This window comes from Pristis pectinata, chromosome 3, assembly GCF_009764475.1.
Source record: "Pristis pectinata isolate sPriPec2 chromosome 3, sPriPec2.1.pri, whole genome shotgun sequence".
NCBI lineage: Eukaryota > Metazoa > Chordata > Chondrichthyes > Rhinopristiformes > Pristidae > Pristis > Pristis pectinata.
The window spans coordinates 32,298,896-32,311,280 of record NC_067407.1 but is presented as its reverse complement, the minus strand read 5'-3'; the positions used below and the strand labels follow the sequence as shown (position 1 = coordinate 32,311,280).

At 38.1% G+C, this 12,385-nt stretch overlaps 1 protein-coding gene across 8 annotated transcripts in view; it reads left to right on the top strand.

The window, feature by feature from the left end:
• elavl4 (ELAV like neuron-specific RNA binding protein 4) overlaps positions 1–11,794 on the top strand; it is a 101,410-nt gene extending 89,616 nt beyond the window's left edge. For all 8 annotated transcript variants that reach the window (XM_052013178.1, XM_052013175.1, XM_052013173.1 and 5 more), the window contains 2 exons: positions 8,718–8,756; positions 9,811–11,794. In XM_052013178.1, coding sequence (XP_051869138.1) covers positions 8,718–8,756; positions 9,811–10,138 — 367 coding nt within the window. In that variant the 3' untranslated portion in view covers positions 10,139–11,794. The remainder of the gene's footprint in view (positions 1–8,717; positions 8,757–9,810) is intronic.
• The last annotated feature ends 591 nt before the right edge of the window (positions 11,795–12,385 follow it).

The window sequence follows — 12,385 nt, the reverse complement described above, 5'->3', positions numbered from 1 at the left end:
ACATCAAAGTAAATAAGCACTTACCTGCTGGCAGTGAATTGTTTCAAGGATTGCTACAGAGCAACACATTCATTCTGTGCAAGCCTTCAGCTGGGGCTTGCATGCAGACATTGTCATGCCTACTCTTTCCACAGTCAATCATTGCATAGAAAGCCCCTCATAATCAAAGTGGACTCCACCATTCTCATTGCAAGGGGGGGTGTGGCTGCACACCACCAGCATCTCTTGTGTTTTGTTTGCTAAGGCTTCAGTAGTATCCTGTTGTTTGACAGCTACCAAGGTGCAGCATCAATAAGTTGTCATCATCATCCTCCAGCATCTGCATCCAGCTGGGCAGAGCTTGGAAATTCTTGTACCCTCTGTGTACTTACAAGCAGTCTTCATGTCTTCATCATCTGCTCCTGCATACTTGTGACGTATGAGACACCATGTGCAGCCCCACTGTTTTATCAGCCCCACTGATGGATCTGTTCTAATGGATAGAAGACCTAAATCCCTTGATGGTGCATCTTTAGAGTGACTTCCCGTGAAGAAATGTCATCATCATCCTCCAGGCATGCATCTCACAGGATGGGTGAAGCCCCAGTGAGAAATTGAAGACATGAATTAGAACTTTGAAGGTAAGAATGCTTAATGTCTTGATTCTAAACATGATCTCTTTTCAGTCATTATTGACGTCCAGTGTAGAAGAGTGATCTTTGTATGCAAATAGCTTATAGTAGAATTCTGTCACTAGGTAACAGTGAGGCCTACTAGCCTGGGTGCTCTCCAAGGCAACCTCCTTAGCTAGATTATTACTGGAGGACCTCCTCACTTCAGCTGCCTCTATTGGTGTCTGCAGCCCGAAAAGAACCCACTGAGTGAGACCAAATGAGCGATTGTCTAGACTGATGTTAAACGGTATCTGCTGATGGTGACTATGAGCAAGTAGTATGACACTGCAAAAAAATGTGATTCAATAAGGTGGCTGCATGGATAGTAATGTGAATAGGAGCTAAGTTGTTTTGAGGAGTGATGTGTTGCAGTAGGATGACAAAATAAGGAACAGAACATCATAATGTAGCTGGACATGTCACTGTGCTCCACTTTCCTTATGTTATTTTGCCATTTTTCTGATGACTCCTGCAGCCATCTCACAGACATATACTTATTATTGGCAACTGGCTGCTTCATCCCATGGCCAGAAAAGATCATGTCTCCAAGTTCCCATATTATCCCTAGCATAACATTCAACAAGGCATCGCTTGAATTTAGAGGCAATCCTAGCCTGTTTATTGTCCTTTTTTTCTTTCGCAGTGTAGTCAACTCTTCAACACATCAAATACTTGCAAAGTATCTTTAAATAACCAAGCAGAAATTGATGCATGAGTGCTGTCATTTGAGCCTGCTATGCCTAATTGGCTAGGATACCTGTAACTAATGAACGATTAAATTAAAGCCATTGAGTGAACATGCTGCTGAAAAGCATTTGCATCTCCTGTTTGCTGGAAAGCTCCCCCAGCACATTGTGGTTAAAATTCTATCCATTTCCTCCACCCGTGCTCTCCCTCCCATTACCAGCTGTACCTCTAAATCTGAGTGTCTACACAACTACTCTATGTCTACGCCCCATGAGCTCGAATTTTCTCCCACAATTCTTTTAAGACTTCTTTTAAAAAAAAGCAGCTTTTTGAATCAAAATTTTGCTCACCCTCTTTGCATTTCTTTCTTTAGCTTGGCAGTCACTTTACCTAATTATACTTAAGGTGTTTCCTGTGGTAAAAGAAACATGTAAATGCATGTTGCTTTTGTTGAAAGTACGAGGTTACAGTGACTACTACACAAATATCTTGCTTTAAGAGGTGAATTCTATTGATGTGACAGCTCTGAAGCAACAAATCTGAGTGTAGTTTAAATTTTAACTATGATGTATATTTATGTATTGATTTGAAACTGTCAATGAAAATGATTTATCATGGTGCCTCTGCAAAAGAAAATTGAATAAAATGTCCAACAAACTAGAATCATTGACAGAAAAAAAATTATATCCTTCACTTCAGGACCTTGTGGCAAAAAATATTGCTAATTTTAAGGTATATTCTTAGCTATTAACTCATTTTTTTTTTACTCCTTAGTGTTGTGAACCAGCATATGCACCCACACTGCACAATTCTAATAGGTGGTGAATCCAGAGGACAGAATCTCATTGACTGCAAAAACAGTCCATAAGTGCAGACAAGTGCAGACTGCCACTTGAGCTGGGAGAGGCCCTATGCTGCACTTCAGCTTGCTGGATCACTATAGTTCGAAACACATTGGAAGAAAAAGTGTACTCTGTGCAGGCACTCAGTGATCTGGGAACAGTAGAACATCTGCCATTTGTGTAGAATGTGATCCAAGGAAGGAGCACTAGGAGGAGTTGCTAGTTATACAAGTATTACAGTGTACTGTATGAGAGTGCCTGTTTGGAATGAGAAGATCTGGCCTTCAGGCATTTTAACTTTGCAGCAGAGGAATACTGCCAGCTTAATCCTGGCCCTCATACCCAACTGCATGAAGAATTAAGCAGCCTACCCTTTACTGCAGCATAATTTTCTGTAGGCAAGCCAAGGATTATTTAAAGTGAGAGCAAGTAGCCAGATGTCAAGAAAAATTCCAGCAATGAGCTGTCCAAGGTTTTCAAATGCTATCCCTTTTTTGGAAGCGCTATGGCAACAAGCAAGGTAACTACAAGAGCATCCCCAAGCTGACAATCCAGTGAACCTGAACAGTATTTATTTCCCCCAAGATTTGAATTCATAGTAGAAAGACCATAATAAAATGAAGCCTCAACAACTGTTTCTTATGGTCTTAAGTGAATTCTTAAACTTCCTGCCTTTTTCAACAACATTAGCAACACTTTTCTCAACAATTCCCTATTCTGCTTACTCTGCAGTCCCCCCCCCCTTCTCATTCCAAACCAGCAATTTCACATATTGTAGTACTTGCATACCTAGCAACACCTCCTAGCTCTTTCCTTGAATCATATTCCACACAAAAGGCAGATGTTCCACTGTCCCCAGATCATTGAGTGCCTGCACGGAGTTCATTTTTTCTTCCAATGTGTTTCCAGTTGTAGTACTCCAGCAAGCTGAAGCGCAGCACAGGGCCTCTCCCAGCACATGGCTGTCTGCACTTGTGGACAGCTTTTGCAGCAAATGAGATCCTGCCCTCAGGATTCACCACTTATTAAAGATGTCAGTATTATGTCATTGCCTATGATGAAATACATGGCATGAGTGAGCAGCAACAAGCACTATTGTAAGGATAGTCCTGGAGTTAGCTTTCCAAAAGGCAAGGGTTTTCCTCAGTTCTTTTGAAGAGGACAGAGATGAGGGACCCAGACATGAAAGAAAAATTCTTTGCCTGTCAAAAGCAGTTATACCAGTTAGTGTAATACCTGCTGAGGTTTTTCACCACTGTGGTAGAAGAATGGATGAGTCTGTTTACAGCCAGTGAGATGACACTTTACTTGTTATTAGTACTGCAGCCTACCTTGGAGTATGGACAACTCCAGGAACAAAGGAGCCAAACTGACACAAAAATATCCAGCCTTTGTAGAATTATTGGAAACTCAACCATCTGCCATTCAGCCTATGGATTCTGTTGAGGAATCTGATATTTCCTTAGGTTGATGGGTGGACTGATTGGAATTGGACTTTTAAGTTGTCACATATTCTCTACAATCTGCTCTCCTAGTGAATAATGAATGTAATGAGCCTTTGCTTATTCATCAAACACTTCAGTACCTGCCTTTGAGTATTGAGGTCAGCTGGGTCAGACTGTATCAACAGCAGCCAAGCTGCAGTGGTTTCCAGATGGACTCTGTGGATCAAGCACACAGAACTCAACGCGAGCATCACATAAGAAGTAAGCTCGAGCAAAATCAAACTTTGTTTAATACTGGAGATAAGCAAATTTCCTAAATTGACTGTTTATGAGAAAAGAACCTTCATTTGCTTTTTAAGTGAGGAAGTAATAGATGGAATAGAGTTGGCAGTTAAATTTATTATCTTCATTAAATTTGACATTTCAGTCTACACTCTGATTTTACAAAAATTTCCAGTCTGCATTGTCAGCACATCCTTAACATGGAAGCTGGCTGAGTGTTTTCTATTACAAGATGAAAGGAATGGTGCCAGTGTGCCTCCGGACATCTGAGACTTGGTACCAGTAGCCCTACAGTTTGACCAGTCATATTAAATTTCTTGCTTGGCTTTCTTGCTTGCCTTTCCTGGCAACCGTCATGTAATATTGGTGGAAGGACCAAGTATTAGAATGGTTGGGTACCACAGGACATGAGCATTGAATTGCATATGTGTACCGTATGTGAATCTTTTCTGTGAAAGGAAACTATTTGGGTATTAATTGAGTTGTCACTTTTCCTACTCACTGTACTGTAAAAGCTTCTACAAGTATGTAAAAAGTAAAAGGTCAGTGGAAACAATTGTACATGCCTTACAGCCAGAAGTGGGAGAGCTTATAATGGGAAACAAAGAAATGCAGAGCAACTAAACAAGTATAGACCATCCCCGGGATACAAACACCTGACTTACCGACACCCATACATGTGAACGAGCTCCAATAATATTAATAAATTCAAAAGTTTGACATGTGTACATATGTTTGTTCCTACGAACAGCAGAACTAGTTTCTTCTCTCCACTCTTTGTAATTGTTCCTTCTTATCGGTCTTATGAGTTTTTATTATGCCGTTCATTACAATACTGTGGAGGTGTAGTTACCATATCAAGTGATGTTTGTATATTTTCCGACTTGCAGACAAAATTGACTTAAGGACATCTGTAAAAATGGAACCCACTTGTAACACTGGGACATTGGTTATATCCTCACAAAAGAGGACACAACTTCCCAGAAATACTAGGGAACCAAGAGTCTAATGAAAAGGAATTACAGGAAATTTGCTTAGTAAAAAAAACAAGTAGTGCTAAAGGAGGTAATGGGACAGAGAGCCAGTGGATCCCCAGGGCCTGATAATCTGCATCCCAGAGTACAAAAGTGGTAGACGTAGAAATTGTGGGTGCATTAGTTGTAATTTTCCAAAGTTTACTGAGTATCATGTGGTGAACCTGTGGAATTCTCTACCACAGAAGAAAATGGAAGCCAAGTTGCTGAAAATACAAGAAGGAGGTAGATATCTTGAGGAAAGATATACTGGCTTTGGAGGTGGTGCAGAGGAGGTTCACTAGATTGATTCCAGAGATGAGGGATTAGCCTATGAGGAGAGATTAAGTTGCCTGGGACTGTACTGGCTGGAAATCAGAAAAATGAGAGGGAATCTTATAGAAACATATAAAATTATGAAAGGGATGGATAAGATAGAGGCAGGAAGGTTGTTTCCACTGGTAGGTGAGACTAGAACTAGGGGACATAGCCTCAAGATTTGGGGGAATAAATTTAGGACGGAGATGAAGAGAAACTGTTTTTCCCAGAGAGTAGTGAATCTGTGAAATTCTCTGCCTAGGGAAGCAGTAGAGGCTATCTTATTAAATATATTTAAGACATAAATAGATTTTTGCATAATAGGGGAATTAAGGGTTATGGGGGGGAAAAGGCAGGTAGGTGGATCTGAGTCCACAGCCAGATCAGCCATGATCTTATTGAATGGTGAAGCAGGCTCGGCGGGCCAAATGGCCTACTCCTGCTCCTATTTCTTATGTTCTTATGTAGATAGGTTTCAAGATCATATTGAATGGTGGAGTAGACTGAAAGGGTCAAATGGCATACTCTTGCTCTTATTTTTCTGTGTTTCAAAAAGCATGAAAATTGTCAAAAGCATACTAGAAAAAGGGAGACCAATTAGTGCTGTAGATCCCAAGCCCTTTACCTTATTTGCTGAGACTCCTTAATGGGCTGTGTATTCCAGGAAAAGAAATATTCCCTTTAATGGCTGAAAAGAGTCAATAACAAAATGTAAACAGTTATGTTAACTTTGAGAGGTGTTTGCAAGCATGGTCCTGAAAGTTTTGCTTGTAGGTAATCTAGGAAACTGACTTGCCTTGCACATCTTGAATACTGATTATGGTCTCCTATAAACTGTCCTCTTGAGAAGTCTGCTAGGTGCTAAAACTACGGGTGCTGTTGCTATTCCAACAGTTCAACAATAACTTGCATTTATAGAACACTTTCAACATAGCAAAAACTACCTAACAAAATTTGCAACCAAGTTACTTAGAAAAGATATTAGGGCTAGTCAAAAAATTTTACGGAGTGCCTTAAAGGCAGAAAGAAAGGTGAAAAGTCAGAGTTTTAAGAGGATTAGGACTTTGGTGGGTGAAGGAACAGCCAGCAATCTGTGACAAATTTATGAAAAGTGGAATGAAGTAGACAGGCCAAAAGCATCTTAGGATACAGGTAACAGAGATGAAGGAGGCTTAGCAGCAAATAAGCTGGAGGGGCAGAATTGAGCAATATTATGGAGGTAGAAATGGCATCTTGGAATCAGATGTGACATCAGTGATGCAAAAAAAGACTTCTGGTTCAGTTTCTGATACCAAGAAGACTGACAATCCATGGCTAAAAAGTGAATAACATCGAAGGGCATGCAGGAGCACCAAGGCCTAAGCATTCACAACTATGTTCACAGTTTATTCACAATGACTAGGTCTAAACCCTGGAACTTCCTACCCAGGGGTACTGTAGGAGTACCTTCAGCAACAAGGCTGCAACAAACATAAAGTCAGTTCACCATTACCTTCTCAAGAGCAACTGGGGATGGGCAGTGATTGCTAGTCTTGCCAGCAATGCCCAGATACCTAAAAAGTGAAAACATTTTAAGAGGGAATGAATTCTGTGACAATGCCTTTGGTTTTCTTAATATTAGTTGGGTTAAATTGATGTTCTTTCATTGTTGAACAGGCACATTTGATAATATAGAATCAGTGGAGGAATCCAGTGAGGTGGTGATTAAGTAGGGCTTGATATCATCAGTATGCAGTTGGAAGATGATGCTGTGCTGTGCTGTGCTGCACTTCAGATAAAGTTGTCAGGGGGCAACACAAAGATGAGATGGGTTTACAAAATTGAGGGGCATAGACAGAGTTAATGCAAGTAGGCTCTTTCCACCTAGATTAGGAGAGATAAGTACGAGAGGACATGGCTTTAGGGTGAAAGGGGAAAGGTTTAGGGGGAACATTAGGGGGAACTTCTTCACTCAGAGAGTGGTGGGAGTGTGGAACGGGCTGCCATCTGATGTAGTAAATGCGGGCTCACTCTTAAGTTTTAAGAATAAATTGGATAGATACATGGACAGGAGAGGTCTGGAAGGTTATGGACTGGGTGCAGGTAAATGGGACTAGCGGAATAACGTTTTGGCACAGACTAGAAGGGCCAAATGGCCTGTTTTCTGTGATGTAGTGTTCTATGGTTCTATGTCAGAGTTAACAATATGTTTTTGAGGGAAGAACCATTACAGGTTAAGACTGAATAGAAAAGAATGGAAAATCAAATAACTGCAAATGCTGGAAATCTGAAAGAAAAGCATAACATGCTGGAAATGCTCAGCAGGTCGGGCATCATTTGTGGAGAGAGAAAAGAATCTGCCAGACTAGGGAGCAGTGGAGAGGCATTTAGCACAGCAGCAAAGCTAAAAACTTGATTAAAGGTATTTAGGTGAGCACCTACTGGAAAAATGAACATGAATTAGGGTGCTACAACATATTTAATGATCTGAAAAGGAATAGGTGGCTGGAAATGTGGTGGGAGTTTGCAGGGTTTCTTTTTTGAGAAGTTGACTTGTATCTTTCCTGAGAGAACCATTAACGTTATCATCTAACATGGGACAAAGAAGGGAGATTTATCTACATAAAAATCACAATGCAACTGGAATGTGGAAATTCTGTTGCAAATCCCTACATCTTGGAGTTCTCATTATACTGTGAGCTCAGGGCTTGCATGTTTTCATGAAAACATCACTTGTGTCTAGCAGGTGCTTTGGACAAAAGCCAAGCAGTTAAAATAGCAATGGGAATTAAATGGTTAGCCTTCTGTAACAATTGAACAGACTGCCTGCCGGTCATACTTCCATAAGTAAAGATAGGATTAAAATCATACTATTACTTATAAATGTACAAGCTCACTTCATGACAGCCATTTATCATTTAAATATGATCCAGTTTTGATGAAAACATTAGATAAGATATCTTTATTAGTCACATGTACATCGAAACACATAGTGAAATGCATCTTTTGCATAGTGTTCTGGAGGCAGCCTGCAGTGTCGCCATGCTTCTGGCACCAACATAGCATGCCCACAACTTCCTAACCTGTACGCCTTTGGGATGTGGGAGGAAACCGGAGCACCCGGAGGAAACCCACACAGACACGGGGAGAACATACAAACTCCTTACAGACAGTGGCCGGAATTGAACCCAGGTCACTGGCGCTGTAAAGTGTTACGTTAACCACTACACTACCGTGCCTGCCCAGTGTTTTATTGTAGAATCTTATTAGTGTTGTATTGTAGAATTACAAATGTATTCAGGGCTTTAGTGCTATTTATAAAATTTTAAAAATTGATCTGACTGAGCAGGTTTGAAAATCTGACTGGGGCAGAAATGGTTACTAGATTGTGCTTTGGTAGTTCTAGATTTCTTGCTCAAATTGCACCATTTAGCAAGCATTCCATTGAATGAGCTGCCATCTGTGAAACATTAACCCAAGGACTCCTTCTCTTTTCAGGCTGGACAATTTGCTTAATATGGCCTATGGTGTAAAGAGGTAATTAGAACTCCACAGACTGCCAGATGTCCATGTTGGCACAGATGTTGCTAATTTATTTTGACTAACATTTTAATTTCTTTCCACCAGCATGTTAAACTTTTGTTTCAGAGTTCAATTCTTTTGGTTCTTTAAAAAAGACCCATAACTCTTGTTTGCTCACTTCTTTAATTTGCAGGTTGTTCGATTTAGTTGATTCAGGTGCAACAGCTGCAAATAAATTAGAACCAAAAAGACTGATCAGCAAGTAGATTGGCCACTGCTGCTGGTTAGAGCTTAATGGGAAAAATAACCGCAGTGATCCCATGTGTCTCATAGAGAAGCAAACGTGCATGAATCTACCAAAATGTATCTGTCTCTTTTGAAAGATATTGCTTATTGGAAATGTAAGAATTTTCATTAATTCTTCAATTAAAAATAGAAGGCTGTATGCACCTCTATCACCATGTTTGGAGTTTTTACAATTTAGTGCTTCCCAGTAATTTTTTTTTCTATTTCATTAGTAAGATTAAATTGCACTCTGGTTTGCTAGAGCTTCAAACACGGAATTGTGAATATTAAGGCGAGATTGAGGCCTTAATTTTTAAGCAAGATTTATACATGTAATGGGAAAGGGGTGTTAGAACAAAAGTAACAAACCATTGGTTAATTTAAAACAAATTTAGATGATTATATGTCATATTTTCAAAAATTTATATAAGCATTATCTGCAAATTTCAATCTAAATACTCCTGTACATAAAAACTGAGTTTGAAGCCTCAACAAACTAAAATAATTTTCACAATTTCTGATTTGTAAAAACTTTCCCAAAAATTACATCAAATACATATTAAAATAATTTTAATTATAAACTGTTTAAATAGATGCAAGAAAATATGAATAGAATATTGGGTTAATAAAAATATTCTATAAAAATATCATAGCAATTACTAAAATGAATCTTAACCATAATGTGTTAAAACTTGATCAAATTTTATGTTAAAATGTTTCTAATGTGACAAAGGCACCAAATATAGTTTGATTTTTTTCTCAAAGTAGCAATTTATTTTGACAGATTCTCACCCATCACAATCGATGGCATGACCAGTCTTGTTGGAATGAATATTCCTGGACATACTGGAACAGGTTGGTGTATCTTCGTCTACAACCTCTCTCCTGACTCAGATGAAAGTGTTCTCTGGCAGCTTTTTGGACCATTTGGAGCTGTAAACAATGTCAAGGTCATTCGTGATTTTAATACAAACAAATGCAAGGGATTTGGGTTTGTCACCATGACAAACTATGATGAGGCAGCCATGGCAATTGCAAGCCTGAATGGATACCGTTTGGGTGATAGAGTTCTGCAAGTATCATTCAAAACCAACAAAACCCACAAATCTTGAAGTACCTATTTAGTGTCACCTTCAAGAACAAATGGAACTTTAAAAGGCTTATATTGAAAATGGACTTCATAAGCCATTGTTGCCTGAGTATTAACATAAAATATTCTGTGATGAAGCAGGAAATGATTTTATAATGCTAGAAAACTTTGATGCATTGAATGTTCTTTCATAGCTGTTGTTGTTCAAAATATACATAGATAACATGTGCAGGAATTTTTACCCAGCCTGCTATCTTCCCTGCCTTCTTTGAAGGTGGACCTTTTTAAATCACCCATTCACAATTTAAAAATATGAAGAAAAATTGACATTTTTACATAAATTAAACATCAAAATAGAATACATCTAAGTTGATTAACTAAAACAGCACCCCGACCACCCCATTATTCTAAGAAACAGATCTGCTGATGCGCTTTTGCAGATGTTATAGTTAATCCTTTTTCTTTGTATCATGTAAACATATAGTATTACCTGGAATGGGAAGGGGGATACCTGATGACATAACTTAAACAATGTTGCCAAAGAGTTGGTCTCTTTGCTGAAAATGGGTTTCAAAAGATCTATTTTTGTATTAAAACAAAGGAATTTTTACAGGATCTGGATTTGAAAATGAATATTTTGACTGACTAATACAGGGGAAAAGGACAATTTTGTCACATTCATACTGTACTGATACTTTTTAGGATCAAGATGTATGTTTAAATTTGGGCTGTAGATTGTTTTTCTGAACGATGTGGGAAAAAAAAACAGATGATGTTCATATCTTTCATAACAAAATAGAAGGGAGTGATCTCCACAGGCACACAGTTCCCCACAGTCAAAACCCAAAAGCAAGGAGATTAGTTGCTAGATGTTTTTTTTAAGTCATCAGTAACAGTTAGGCAATATCATAACATTGCTGAATTTTTTTCCTAAACTAAATGCCAAAACTTCCTTGAAGCAGTAGGTAGGTGCTAATGAGATTACATATCTTGACTCCAAATAAAAAATAGGAACATTTCTTGTTTTATTCGTACTGATGTTACTTGTTTGTGTTGAACTTGTTGATGACTTTGATTCCATTTCAGTCTTTAGTATTCCATTTTGGCAAACAGCATAGAATTGGCATTTGTTTCATTTTATGAATTATTTATTTTGTTGCTGATCTGATGCATATTGCCAAACCAAATTTAGCTAGTTGGTTATTTTATCTAATAGAAAGATGCTTCTTACATTTGTGTCTATTTCTTATGTACATAAAGATTGATTTTGATTTTATTTCTAGACTGTAAGAACTTGGTTGTTTTGTTACAATGGCAAAATGGTTCCAAATGATACTGTGAAACTAAAGTATCTAAATATTTACTAGTGCAGAAATACAAAATATTGTTTAATATATTGTCATGTTGGTTGTGAATATTTTTTCTTAATATTGGGGATGGACAAATTGCTTTTATTTTCCATTATGCAGAGAGCTAAGGGAACAAAATGGCTGAGGGAGTCCGCTCCTTTGTCCAGTGCACTGATAATTTTAGTATGTTGTGCTTGTAAGAGTAAAAAGGTTATGCTCTTCCCTGGATACTAGAAAAGTAAGTCGCTATGCATAATATAGTCGATAGTTAAATTTGCTATTGCTTTTGTCTTGTTAATAACCTTTTCAATAAAGTTGTCTTATTAGTATCGTTGTTATGGTTAATGTGCTTATTTTGTGCATTTTTCAATGCTAAACCCACTAATTGCATGTAGAGGAAATACTTTTACATTGAAGATGGACTTACAATGAGCAAGTGTGCAAGCATATGATGTATTACTTTAAAAATGTTAAACTAAAATTTTAACAAAACCCTCAAACAGTATTCAGGGATTATATTATATTACCATCTGCTGTGAATGAGCTGAATTGCTGGGAGAGTTTGCTGTATTTACTAAGCATTAGTGGGGAAGGCATGTAAAATTTTCTCTACAATGTGTTTGTTTAATTAAAATATTTCTAGGACCAGGCAGTAAAATTTCACTAATTATGAATGACTTAATGTTAGCATAGCTAATTTAGATTATTTCTGAATACAGCTGTAAATGTTTTTTCATAAAACTGTTGTGTTGAATTATTTGTACTTTTAATGTCAAACAATAAACTGACGTGTGCAGAGTACAGTGCTCTAGTTGCCCTATTTCTATGGTCTTGAGTTGGTTCACTGCTAGATCTTCTGGATTTTCAGAAGCCCAGTGGTATTTTCTATAATGATTTTGTTACATGTCTGGCTATCATTG